Source organism: Peromyscus maniculatus, chromosome 14 (assembly GCF_049852395.1).
Source record: "Peromyscus maniculatus bairdii isolate BWxNUB_F1_BW_parent chromosome 14, HU_Pman_BW_mat_3.1, whole genome shotgun sequence".
In the NCBI taxonomy this organism is placed as follows: Eukaryota; Metazoa; Chordata; class Mammalia; order Rodentia; family Cricetidae; genus Peromyscus; species Peromyscus maniculatus.
In genome coordinates this window covers 83464339-83476581 of record NC_134865.1, presented here as the reverse complement: position 1 = coordinate 83476581, position 12243 = coordinate 83464339, and the positions used below count along the sequence as shown (strand labels likewise).

Below are 12243 nucleotides of genomic sequence, written 5' to 3'. Positions count from 1 at the left end.
ACCTCTAAGGTGGCGCAGGCGCCGGGTTGTTACCAGGCATCTGATCTGAGTCTGTGGTGGAGGCTGGAGCTTTTCTCTGGACCCCACAGTGAGGGTAGCTTCTGCCTGAGGAGGGAAAATTGAACAGAATTAGGCAAATCATGTTCAGACTACTTAATGCATGTGGGTGGTTAAAAACAAGCATTAAAATCTGCATTTCACACCTGCTAAGAGATGAACAGTAGGTGGCATAAAGGATTAAATGGTTTTGAAAGCCCTTTAACAGAAAATAGGATTAAATAGGATCTCCAAAGGATTAATTGGTTTTCTAAACCTTAATAAAATGATAGGAGAAAAAAGAACCAATTAAAATTTATTAAGATAATTTTTTGCCCTGCCTCAAAACCAAAATGAATAAACATATAAGTATGATTTTCCTTAAACACTTTGTATAAAATGAAAAACAGTGTCATTCGTTAAAAAAAGGCCACAGTGTAGAAGAATTCCATTTACAGCCGTTATGTCTTGACGGAATGAGGGTAAAGCATCCCCGTGCCCAGCAGGAAGAGCAGCGTGTGTAGGGTACAGAGCACACCGGTGGCTTACTAACCCAGCCCACTGGAGGGTTTCAGCTCTCCAGGTAGCGTCTGAGAGCCGTGGTATTGAGAGTGTGGTCTGGGTTAGGTTTGCTTGGGAAGGCGTCTTAGGAGCTATACAACATTTCTGTGTTCTTTGGAGAGTCCAGGAATTTCATCCTCAAAATTAATTAAAATAATAAAAAGATAGTGTGTATGCAAATGATCATTGTAAATGTATTCACTCTATGAAAATAATATTTATTAAAATTAACGTATTCAATAGACTCAACTCATAAGTCTACTAAAGCAATCATTGACTGATATAAAACATGAAAATCACAAGTAAAATAAAAACAGAACAGAGGTTTGTAAGCAGTCGGTTAGTCCAGGAACAAGAACTGAAGTGGCAGTGTGGGCCAGTTCAGTATGCATGTGAGACTTATAGGTGGAATTCCCTTTGCTCCCCGAGTGCTTCTGTGTGACGGACGCGCTGCTTGTGTGACGGCCCTCAAGCTTGTGCGCCTGGTTCCGTGGGGTCCAGAAAGCCCTCTGCTGTTGGCATTTGTGCTCTCGGTGGCTTGTGGGTAGGTGACCGGCACCCTTCCCTTCCCAGACACTTTTTTCCCCTGGTTTATAACAGAAGTCTGGTCCCTGTTTCTCCTCACAGTAGGGTGGAAGGTGCTGTTTGGTTTCCCTAAAAGAAACCAAGAGGTGGTCTCCAGTGGCTGTCTAAAAGACTTGTTTTCTTCGGGGATTTTAAGAATGGTTATTTTTGGTGATATTTGAAAGAAACAAGCATGAACTGTAGATGACCCTTTAAGTTCTAACTTGAGGGTTTTCCTGTTAGACTGGCCTTAAAACCCAGGCTTTGTGTGTTCTGTTTTCTGAACTCTGTGCTGCTGGCGTTGCTGGTGATGGACTAGAGCCCACTGCTCAGCCTCTGAAGAAAGCCCAGAGTCGTCTGTTGCTTCCAGTCTGTTGTTCTGGGAACAGCAAACAATAGTGATTGACCGTAATAGTCCTGAGCACCTGTGTAAGGGAGAATACAGAGAAGTAAGGTCAACGACGTGGACGTCAGTGTAAAGTTTAAAATGTCATGTTATTCATTTTGACAGAGCTAGTTTCAAATATTAATCTGTCCGGTTTCCCAACCACCTAATGTTCTAGAAACTTTAGAGTAGCCGGGCGATGGTGGCGCACACCTCAGGAGGCAGAGGCAGGTGGATCTCTGAGTTCGAGGACAACCTGGTCTATAGAGTGAGTTCCAGGACAGTCAGGGTTACACAGAGAAACCCTGTCTCAAACAAACAAACAAACAAAAAAATAAAATAAAATAAAAAAAATAAAAAAGGAGGAGGAGAAGAAAGAAAAAGAAACCTCTAGTAATTAGGCCAAATAGAAATGTGGGTTTGGGCCGGGCGGTGGTGGTGCACGCCTTTAATCCCAGCACTCGGGAGGCAGAGGCAGGCGGATCTCTGTGAGTTCGAGGCCAGCCTGGACTACCAAGTGAGTTCCAGGAAAGGCACAAAGCTACACAGAGAAACCCTGTCTCGGAAAAACCAAAAACCAAAAAAAAAAAAAAAAAAAAAAGAAATGTGGGTTTGGGTCTGCCGGTGAAAGCAGGCAGCATCCGCAACCAGCCTACTTGCCAGGTGGGCAGACTGGGCAGGAGGGAGACTGGTTAGGAGCACACTTCTCCAGAGCCGCAGTCCAGCCTCGTTTGTGGCATTCGCTGTGTCCTGGGAGAAATGAGCACCTCTCTGTGTGAGTTTCCTGGGATGACCATGCCTTGTCATATTGGTGGAGGTGGGGGCGGTGCTTAAAGTGGCAGAGCCTGTCACAGTTGTGAGGGCTAAAAGGCCAAAGTCAAGGTTTGGTCTGTTGTTTCCTTGAAGGCCCAGGGAGAAACGTGTTTGCCTGCCCCAGCTCCCAGTGGCTACCAGTGTTCCGCGGTGTTAACTGGTTTGGGGCTCTCTCCCTCTATCTTCTATTTTCATGTGGCCATTTCTCCTTCCTGCCTCTGTCCAAATTGTCTTCCTATAAGAACACCAATCTTGTTGGCTTTAGGGCCTACCCTGTTACAGTATATGACTTCATGCTAACTTGGTTATATCGGTGAAGACATAAAGAAAGTCGCATTTTGGGGGAACACTTCATCCCATTACTACACCTTCCAAAAACCCAGCTATTTACTCCTATAAAACATGGACAGTAATAGAGTTACTCTAAAGAGTTGGTGTGAAGAATACATACATAGTAACATGAAGTGTCTGACTGGCAGATGTCTCCAGCAGAGCTCGCCTGTCTTACCAAGGACCATTTACAGCTCCCTGAGAATGCTAAAGGCATCTTTGAGTCTCACTGTCCTGCAGGAGTCTCCTGTTTCCATAGCTGCCCCATAGTTCCTGCGTCACACAAGTAGGGACCACAGAAACACCCCACCCAGCACTCTGTGATCATTCGACAGAACTGTCCCTTATGATGTTTGGGGACATGCCAGTTGCTCTCTCAGTGGACCAAGCTTGGATCTGACCAGGAAATTTAGTTTTGGATTTTTATATTTAAACCAGGAGCTTTTCACAGCAATGGTATTTGCTACAGTAGATACTGAAGTGTATAACTGTTGACAAACATCCACATTCAGAGAAACTTATAAAATGCGGTGTGGTGCTACCTCCATCGTTTAGGTTTTAATGGAGTGTTAGTGTGCTGGACTCAATTGGCATTTTTCTTTCTACTTACAGCTAAGCCGTTCACACAGCTTGTGAAGGACATGCAGCTTCATCGGGAAGACTTTGAGATCATCAAAGTGATTGGAAGAGGGGCTTTTGGTGAGGTAAGAGGGACTTCCTCTTCATGGCCTGGGCAGCGCCACCTCCATACTTCTTGGGCACCTGTCCACTGGCATCTTCTGGGAAGCTCTGGTGGGTAAACTCTGAGAAACAAAGTAAGAAAACAAAGTTTATGAGTGGTGAATTACCCTGCATATTTTAGGGCCTAAAAAATAGTTTCTTGGAGATAGAAGTTTTCAGTTTGTTGATTGAATTTTTTTTTTTTTTTTTTAATTCTCTGTCTTTCCTTTTTTGTTTCTTTGCTTTGGGGGGAGGGGGTGGGGTATCAAGATCTCATATAGCCCAGACTGGCCTTGAACTCACTATGTAGCTGAACTTTTGATCCTTCTCTTTTTGCCTCCCAAGTGCTGGGATTCCTGGCTCTTGACATTTTCCTAAAACTGCAGGAGGGGCTAAGTGAGATCCTGTTCTGTCTGTCTGTCCCGGGCACCTTTCTCTTTTCCTCCAGGGCCGTGCACTGTAGTGAGGTCTGACCTGATCCCCTAGCTTGCTTTGGAAGTGCATGTTAATCACTGAGGAAGAGTCGAACAGTAACGAGGCGATGCATCACACTGGCTGGGCGTTGTCTCTGCCTGACAGTGACCCCGTCAGGCATTACCCACTGGGTACTGCTGTAGAGGGCTGCCAGGCAGTTGATGTAGCACAGGGGGGGATCCACTTTTCTCATTTAAAAAAGCAAACAAAAAAAATGAAGGAAAGTAGTTTAGAGAGTGGCTGCTTCTCTCTGGGGTCCCATCTGACTAGAGTCTAAACCAGCTCAGTGTTGGAGGTCTGGCTGTGATGGACTCTGTGTCTCCCCATTCCTCCCTCTGCCTTCCCATATCTCCTCTCCAGACCCACCTCTCTCAGCCCTTTCCCATCAAGGGGAGAAAGGCATCCCGTCCCCAGTGGCTTTTCCACAGCTCCAGGCCTGTCTTAGTCCCGCTCTGGATAATTACATACAGAGTGCACAGATTTCAGCACATGGTTTGTGCCTGAAGGAGGCCTGTGCCTCTGGAACTAGCACCCAGTGAGATTTCTGTCTGGTAAACTCAGCCAGCTTCCACCCAGCCCACTGTTTGCCTGCAGTGGTGAGGCACCCACCACAGCCAGAACATCCCTGCTGGAGGGAGCACACACCAGATGGAAGCAGAAGGGAAATCCTTTGCCAGGACAGTTACAGTGTTTGCCCATCGTGTGTGTACAAGTGTGTGTGACACTTTGGGGGAGGGTGTTGAGAGCTTGTTGAGAGCTTGTTGCAAAGCTCGGGTTTTAATGAGTTTCAGAGATGGCACTTAGCAGTATAGGCGTCTCCCAGGTTAAGAGAACCAAATCTCCTTCCAGGCTGGGCCTGCCCTCTGTCTTCTCCCCTCTCTCCCTCTCTGTGATGCTGGACTCAGCCCAGGGCCTCTGGAAGGCCTTGAAATGTTTTCTTCTTTTTCATTTTTTGTGTTTGACGAGTGGTGTCACTATGTGGCCCTGGCTGTTATGGAACTCGCTCTGTAGACCAGGCTGGCCTCAAACTCACAGAGATCCACCTGCCTCTGCCTCTGGGTACTGGGATTAAAGGTGTGAGCCACCATATCTGGCTATCTTTTGTTTTAAAGATTTTATTACTTTGGTTACATGTGTGTTATATGTAAGGCTATATGAATTTATGTGCACTGCCTGCATGCACAGCATGGAGGCCAGAGGGTGTCAGCTCTCCTCAGACTGGAATGACAGTGTGGGCCACCTGGTATGGGTGCTGGGAACAGAACCTGGGTCCTCTGCAGGAGCAGCTCTTAACTGCTGAGCCTTCCCTTCAGCCCCTTGGCCTTGCACCTTTTACCACCGCCACTGCCCCCAATTCCCGTGAGGTATATTAGCTCATACCTGTAATGCCGCAGTTGGGAGACTAAGGCAGGAGGATTGCTGTGAGTTGAGTACAACCTGGGCTATATAGTCCTATCACAAAAAACAATAAATAAAGAAAACTGCAAATTAAAAAACAAAAAATAAGCAAACAAAAACCTGTAGCTTGAGTTTTTCTGCCTTGCCCACAGTCTGGACAAACCTCTGTCACCCGCCAGTCCCACAGCCGCTCAGACCCAACCAAGTAAACACAGAGACTTATATTGCTTACAAACTGTATGGCCGTGGCAGGCTTCTTGCTAACTGTTCTTATAGCTTAAATTGACCATTTCCATAAATCTATACCTTGCCACATGGCTGGTGGCTTACCGGCGTCTTCACATGCTGCTGGTCATGGCGGCGGCTGCAGTGTCTCTCTGCCTCCGCCTTCTGCTTCCCAGAATTCTCCTCTCTCCTTGTCCCACCTACTTCCTGCCTAGCCACTGGCCAATCAGTGTTTTATTTGACATACAGACCATCCCACAGCAAAAACCCTCTTCTCTTTGTGTACTCTTGTTATCCTTTGGTGGCCTCAACATCATCCGTGACTGTCCTCCCGGGTCCCTGTGGCCTGGGCTTTGCACCCAGACCTCCTTGCTCAGTCCCCCAGCCAATCTGCTCGTTTTCCTGTGGCCATACACCCTTAGGTTTCCTCTGTCATAAACTAAACCTTTGGCCTCTGACTGAGGTTACCGCAGCCTTATGTCCCTGAAGTGTGCCAATCTTTGTACCTGACTCTGGAAGCATTGAGCAAGTCACAAAAGGTGTGGACAGTTGCCAATCATTGTTGGGAGACATTTTCTTCCTGTCTGATCCGTTGAGGTTTGTGTTTGTGAGCATGTCTTATGGGGCACAGTCTTCAGTGTGCTCCCATCAAATCAGAGTCCTTGGCATGTCCCTGTCTGTCATTGTTATCACAGTGCTCAACTCCTCTTCAGCCTCTCACAAAGTACCTTCTGGGGTAGGCTTTCACATGCCACCAGTCTGCCTGTCTGCTCTGCACCTCCTGAGACCCTGTCCTCGGGTGAGAACACACACAGACCGGGTGTCCTAGTTAGGGTCACTGAGAGCAAAGCAGATTGGCTTACACTTCCACATCAGTCCGTCATTGACTGCTCAGGACAAGAACTCAATCAAACAGGGCGGGAACTGGAGGCAGGAGCTGGTGCAGAGGCCATGGAGGGGTCCTGCTTACTGACTTGCTCCCTATGGCTTTCTCAGCCTGCTCTTATAGAACCCAGGACCACCACAGTAGCCTGGGCCTTCCCATATCATTCACTAATTAAGAAAATGCTCAACAGGCTTGCGTACAGCCAGATCTAATGGAGGCATTTTCTTTCTTTATTTTTTTGTTTTTTCGAGACAGGGTTTCTCTGTGTAACAGTCCTGGCTGTCCTGGAACTTGCTCTGTAGACCAGGTTTGCCTCAAACTCACTGAGATCTGCCTGCCTCTGCCTCCCAAGTGCTGGGATTAAAGGCATGTGCCACCACTGCCCGGCTGGAGGCATTTTCTCAATTGAGGTTCCCTCCTCTCAGATGACTTTAGCTTGTGTAAAGTTGACATCCAACTATCCAGCACACCTGGACTGTACTGGTGTTTGATGTGCAGATGGGTCTCTAGGTAATCACCGTTGTAGGGTCAGGGCATGCTTTCCTGCTGCCCCGTCTCCATCTCAGGAACATGACCCCCTGCCCCCAGAAGGAGGCTTTCGAGGTGTATCTGAGGAATTATGGAGCCAACAGTGGACCTGACCCTGGGCAGCCCTTGGTTCTCATGGACACCTCCTCCTGGTGACCACACTAGGTACAGTGCCTGTTATCCGGGAAGGACGAGAGAAGTTTGGAGCTGGAGCCCAGCCACTCTGCCTGCTGGAGTCATGTTAAAAATCAGATGAACAGCCGGGCAGTGGTGGTTCTGTGTGTGTGTGGGGTGTTGCTAGAGAGAGAGTCCAGGGCCTCGTAAGTGTGAGTCAAGTGAAGTGCCACTGAGCCAAGCCCCAGCCCCAGGGACTCTTTTCAGAGGACACTACACACAGGACATACAGTTGGTTTTTTGTTTGTTTGTTTGTTTGTTTTGGTTTCTCGAGACAGGGTTTCTCTGTGTAGCTTTGTGCGTTTCCTGAATCTTGCTCCAGGCTGGCCTTGAACTCACAGAGCTGCCTGACTCTGCCTCCTGAGTGCTGGGACTAAAAGCTTAATGCCACCACCTCCTGGCAACATACAGTTAATTTAAAACAGGGTTTGGTTTTGGGGTTTTTTTTGTTTTTTGTTTTTTTGTTTTTTTTTTTTGGTCTCCTTTTTTCTTCCAGCACAGGACCAGCATGAAATATTAACTTTGTTCTCGTGTTCCAAGGTCAATTTTTAATGTTTCATGAAATTCCTTTGTTGAAATGTCTAATTTCAGAAATATTTTGACAATGATAACTGTGCTTGTATGTGTGTGCATAAATGTGGGGGTGGTATTTGTTCATGTTAGTAACTGGGGGGTCTTGGTGTAGCCTAAAGGTGATATCACATGTCTTCTGTCACTCTCCACCTTGTTTATGCAGAGGCAGGGTTGTCACTGAACTCAGCCCAGCTGGCTCTGCCTCCCCAGTGCTGGGTTACAGGGTACAGTGTAGCATTCAGCTTTGCACTTGGGCCCTGGACATTGAGCTAGCTCCCTAGCCCCAGGGGGATTGTTTTGTTTTGTTTTTGTTTGTTTGGGTTTTTTTGGGGGGGGTCTTTTCTGAGACAGGGTTTCTCTGTGTAGCCCTGGCTGTCCTGGAACTCACTCTATAGACCAGGCTGGTCTATAGACTTCAAACTCAGAGATTCACCTGCCTCTGCCTCCAAGTGCTGGAATTAAAGGCATGCACCACCACTACCTGGCATAGAGGATTGTTTTTCTTTGAAAACTTGGATTGAAGTTTGGGCTGGAAAGTTTCTGGTAGGCCAAATGAGAGTTTTATGCCTCGTTTATTTTGTAAGTTGTTTTGTAGTAAAATTTATCTAGCAGGCAAAGATTTGTTTTACATTAATTTTACTTGAATATTTCCCTGCTCTGGGAGGACTCTTCTATAAGCTGTAAAAGTATGTTACTCTTTTGGTTGATAATAAAAGCTAGTTTGGCCTATAGCCATGCAGAATAAGGCTGGGTGGGAAAGCCAAATGGAGATACAGGGAGAAAAAGGGAGGAGTCGGGACAGTCTTGAGCCAGACACAGAGGAAGCAAGATGAGAACACCCTAAAAACAGGTACCAAGACATTGGGCTAAACACAGATAAGGATTACGGGTTAATTTAAGTGTAAGAGCTAGTTAGTAATAAGCCTGAGCTACCAGCCAAACATTTATAATTAATATAAGCCCCTGTATGATAATTTGGGAAGCAGCTGCAGACTTTTGGGAGTTGCTGGCAGGACAGAAACTTCCAATTACATTTCACTTCTACATATTCTTAACAGGTGTTTTTCTGTGACAAATATTTTATTGACTATTTTGTATGTTCTCCAAGCAGTAGTTTGTGTGAAATATGCATCTTGGGAGGATTGGGGTCCGGCAAGAGTTCCAGTGTTGTGGGTCTTGTTCTCAGTTGTTCTTAGGCTTCATCTTCAGAGTGTTAGTGCTTTTCTGAAGAAGCTGCTGCCTCTGCCGCCCTCTGCAGCAGGATGGTTTTCTGTGGTGAAGCCAGCGTGGTTTTAAATGGAGCGCCTCGTGCCAGCGCATGCGGCCTCAGGAGGGAAGAGCCATGCTGCTGCAGTCTGTACCCAGAGCTGCTGCTCCACGGAAACTTGCTGCTGCATGCTCTGTTTTCCGTTTGCTCAGGGTGCAGCAAGCTTGGCGGGAAAGGCTGTCCTGAAGAGCCATCTGTGCTGACACTGTAGCGAACGCTGCAGTTAGGGCATATGTCCTTGACACAACCGGCCTGGGTTGGTCAGGGTGTGCTCATCATAGAAGAGCCATTGTCCCCAAAAGACTTTGAGTTGGCTGTCATTTTAATGTGGGCTTTAAAAGCGTATGCCTGAGAGTGAGTTGAGATTCCTCCCACCCTCCAAGTCCACATCTGTGAAAAGTGCTGTCCAGCATCCTTACCATTGAGCACTGTGAGGACTGCTCAGCATGGTTCCCAGAACATGGCACATGCCTGAGACTTGTCAGCTCTCACAGTCTCTTGGTGGTGTTGTGAGGTGTGTGCTGTTTAGAAAAACAGGAAAGTAGGTGGTTCCATCTCAGAACTTCCTGTCCCATGGCTGTTATGTTCAAAGAGACACTTGGCCTTCTTGCCAGGGTGGCTCACAGTGTCTTGAAGATGTGGATCAGTGGACACATACTGTAGAATGGCTGCCTTGATACTAGTCATGATGGAGCTCGTTCAGGGAACAGAGCCGGGAAGGCCTAGAGGACTTCTGAAAGGTGGTTACAGTCAGGCCTGAAGGCTGCCCTGAGCCTCTTTTGTGGAGTGTGAGGCCTGAAGAAGGAATCGTGTGCCATACTCTGACTCCACATGGCCACTGCTTCTATGAGGCAGATCCAGATGAGTAACTGTAGAGAGCAGAGAAGGTGGACTTGGCAGGAGGGAGAGGGATGAGGAGTGAAAGCTTGAGAGCCAACTTCAAAAGGACTGGGTTTGTTTTTACTGGAAATCTTCAGATGTTGCTCCGGTTCCCATTGCTTAGTACGGAAGTGTTTTTTAACTGAGCCAGGTGGTCCTACCCAAGCTACAGTGTCAAAGCCAAGTTTTGTTGTTTAAAGGGCAAATCTTTCTTCATATAGAAGACTTCTCTTTTTTTGACTTCTCGTTTCTCAGAGTTCCCAGGCAGTTAGGATTGCCATTTAAACGTGCAAGGCTTTTGAACCATTAACTAAATTTTTGTTAAATTCAAATTTGCACTCTAGGTTGCTGTGGTCAAAATGAAGAGCACTGAACGGATTTATGCAATGAAAATTCTCAACAAATGGGAGATGCTAAAGCGAGCAGAGGTATGTGTGGAGTGTGTAATAAGTAAAAACTGTGTGTGAGAAGGGACCGGCTGCACTGGCCCTTGCAGCAGCCTGAGACGCTTCAGACGTTCACCATCGTTCTCTACCACGTGCAAATGATACTTTCACGATCGCTTATTGAGGGTGGTAGACGGGAAGGGTCAGAGTAAAGGGGCAGGGGTGGAAGGAGCTGCTTGGCCGTCTTGACACACTTGCCCTTGGTTCCTGCATCCCCACACCCAGCCTCTGGTCTCAGCCCTTCCGTCCCTCGTGAGCGTCAAGTTGTCTTCCTCTTGACTCTGCTCCGTCCATCATGCTCACTCCTTTTCCCTCTTACTCTGCCAGGCTCCCTTGGCTCCCCATCTTTGCAAATCCCACCTCTGGCCAAGCCCCTTGCTTGCCCAGGGCAGTCTGGGCTTCAGTGGAGCTGCAGTGTATGGCTATGGGTTTCTCTGTGTAGCTTTGCGCCTTTCCTGGATCTCGCTCTGTAGACCAGGCTGGCCTCGAACTCACAAAGATCCTCCTGGCTCTGCCTCCTGAGTGCTGGGATTAAAGGCGTGCGCCACCACCGCCTGGCGGGATATTCTTGATAGAGGTATACCTCCTTTTGGAAGACTCTTCTGTAGTTTCTGACTCTCGGCATCTTGCTACTCATACCTTTCTTGTCAGTTGCCCTGGACTTCTTACATGTTTTGCCATTGGTAGCTGCACCTTGGGCAGATAATAATATGTAAAATCCTTAAGCCAGGAGAGAGAGAGAGAGAGAGAGAGAGAGAGAGAGAGAGAGAGAAAGAGAGAGAGAGAGAGAGAGAGAGAGAGAGAGGGAGGGAGAGGGAGAGGGAGGGAGAGAGGGAGGGAGAGAGAGAGAGAGAGAGAGAGAGAGAGAGAGAGAGAGAGAGAGAGAGAGAGAGAGAGAGAGAATATGAATATTGTTTGGGGGAGAAAGGGTCTTGCTATGTAGCCCTAGCCTGGCTAGTCTAGAACTCACTATCAGGCTGGCCTCTAACTCATAGAGATCTCCTGCCTCTGCTTCCCAAGAGCTAGAATGAAAAGCATGTGCCGCCACCCCTGGCCATTACTAGGTAGGTCTTTCTTGAGCTTCAGATTTTGTGGGCTGGGTAGTGTTGACCAGCCAGCCTCCCACAAACACTTCATGCTCTTGATGTCTAAATTGTTTGTATGTCTCGTTCTCCTTTGGTACCCATTTCCTGTTTCTGATGTAGCTCCACACATAAGACCTTGCCCTCTGTCATTGCTCAAGTGAATGTGGGTTGACGGAGTTGTCACCATTCTCGGTCACCTGGTAGCCCCATGACTGCCTTTGCCACCTGCATCACCGGCCTTGGAGTGGCACCCAGTGGCTTCCTTCCATCCTCTCTGTTTTCTGCTCTCACAGTTTGTGTCTGTTGCTGTGATAAAACACTGACCGAAATCAGCTCAGAGAGGGAGGGTTTGGTTGGCTGTCATTTCCCTGTCACAGCGTCGTTAAAGACATTCAGGGCAGGAACTGAAGGGAGATGTGGAGGATCACTGCTCACTGGCTTGCTCTCCATAGTTTGCTCAGCCTGCTTTCTTATATAACTCAGGACCGCCTACCCAGCATTGGCACTGCCCGCAGTGAGCCGGAGCCTCCACATCAATCATTATCAAGAGAAGTCCCCACAGGTTTGTCCAGAGGCCTGTCTGATGGGGGCAGTTCCTTACTTGAGGGGCCTTCTTCCCAGATGACTCCAGCTGGTGTCAGGTCGACAAAAACACTTTGGCCAACAAGGGAGTCACTGAAGCAGTTGAGGGGAAGCAGCAGCTGGTGCGCCATAGAGTGTGGGAGGCGGAAGGTGTGTGGTCTGGATCCAGCGCCGTGGCGGAAGAGCCGGTTTAAGAGTTCCTTCCTACAGCTGATTCCGTTTGATGGGACACACAGCTTCAGTCGAAGTAGCCACTCAGAAAAGGCTGACATACTCGTGCGTGCGTGCGTGCGCGCGTGCGTACACTTGCTTGCTCG

The 12243-nt window shown here is 47.9% G+C and overlaps 1 protein-coding gene across 2 annotated transcripts in view; it reads left to right on the top strand.

Annotated features, from left to right (window-relative positions):
• Positions 1-12243, top strand: part of Cdc42bpb (CDC42 binding protein kinase beta) — a 99108-nt gene that overhangs the window by 33784 nt on the left and 53081 nt on the right. For both annotated transcript variants that reach the window (XM_042261208.2, XM_042261209.2), the window contains exons 2-3: positions 3302-3393; positions 10158-10241. In XM_042261208.2, the coding sequence (XP_042117142.1) occupies positions 3302-3393; positions 10158-10241 (176 nt within the window). The remainder of the gene's footprint in view (positions 1-3301; positions 3394-10157; positions 10242-12243) is intronic.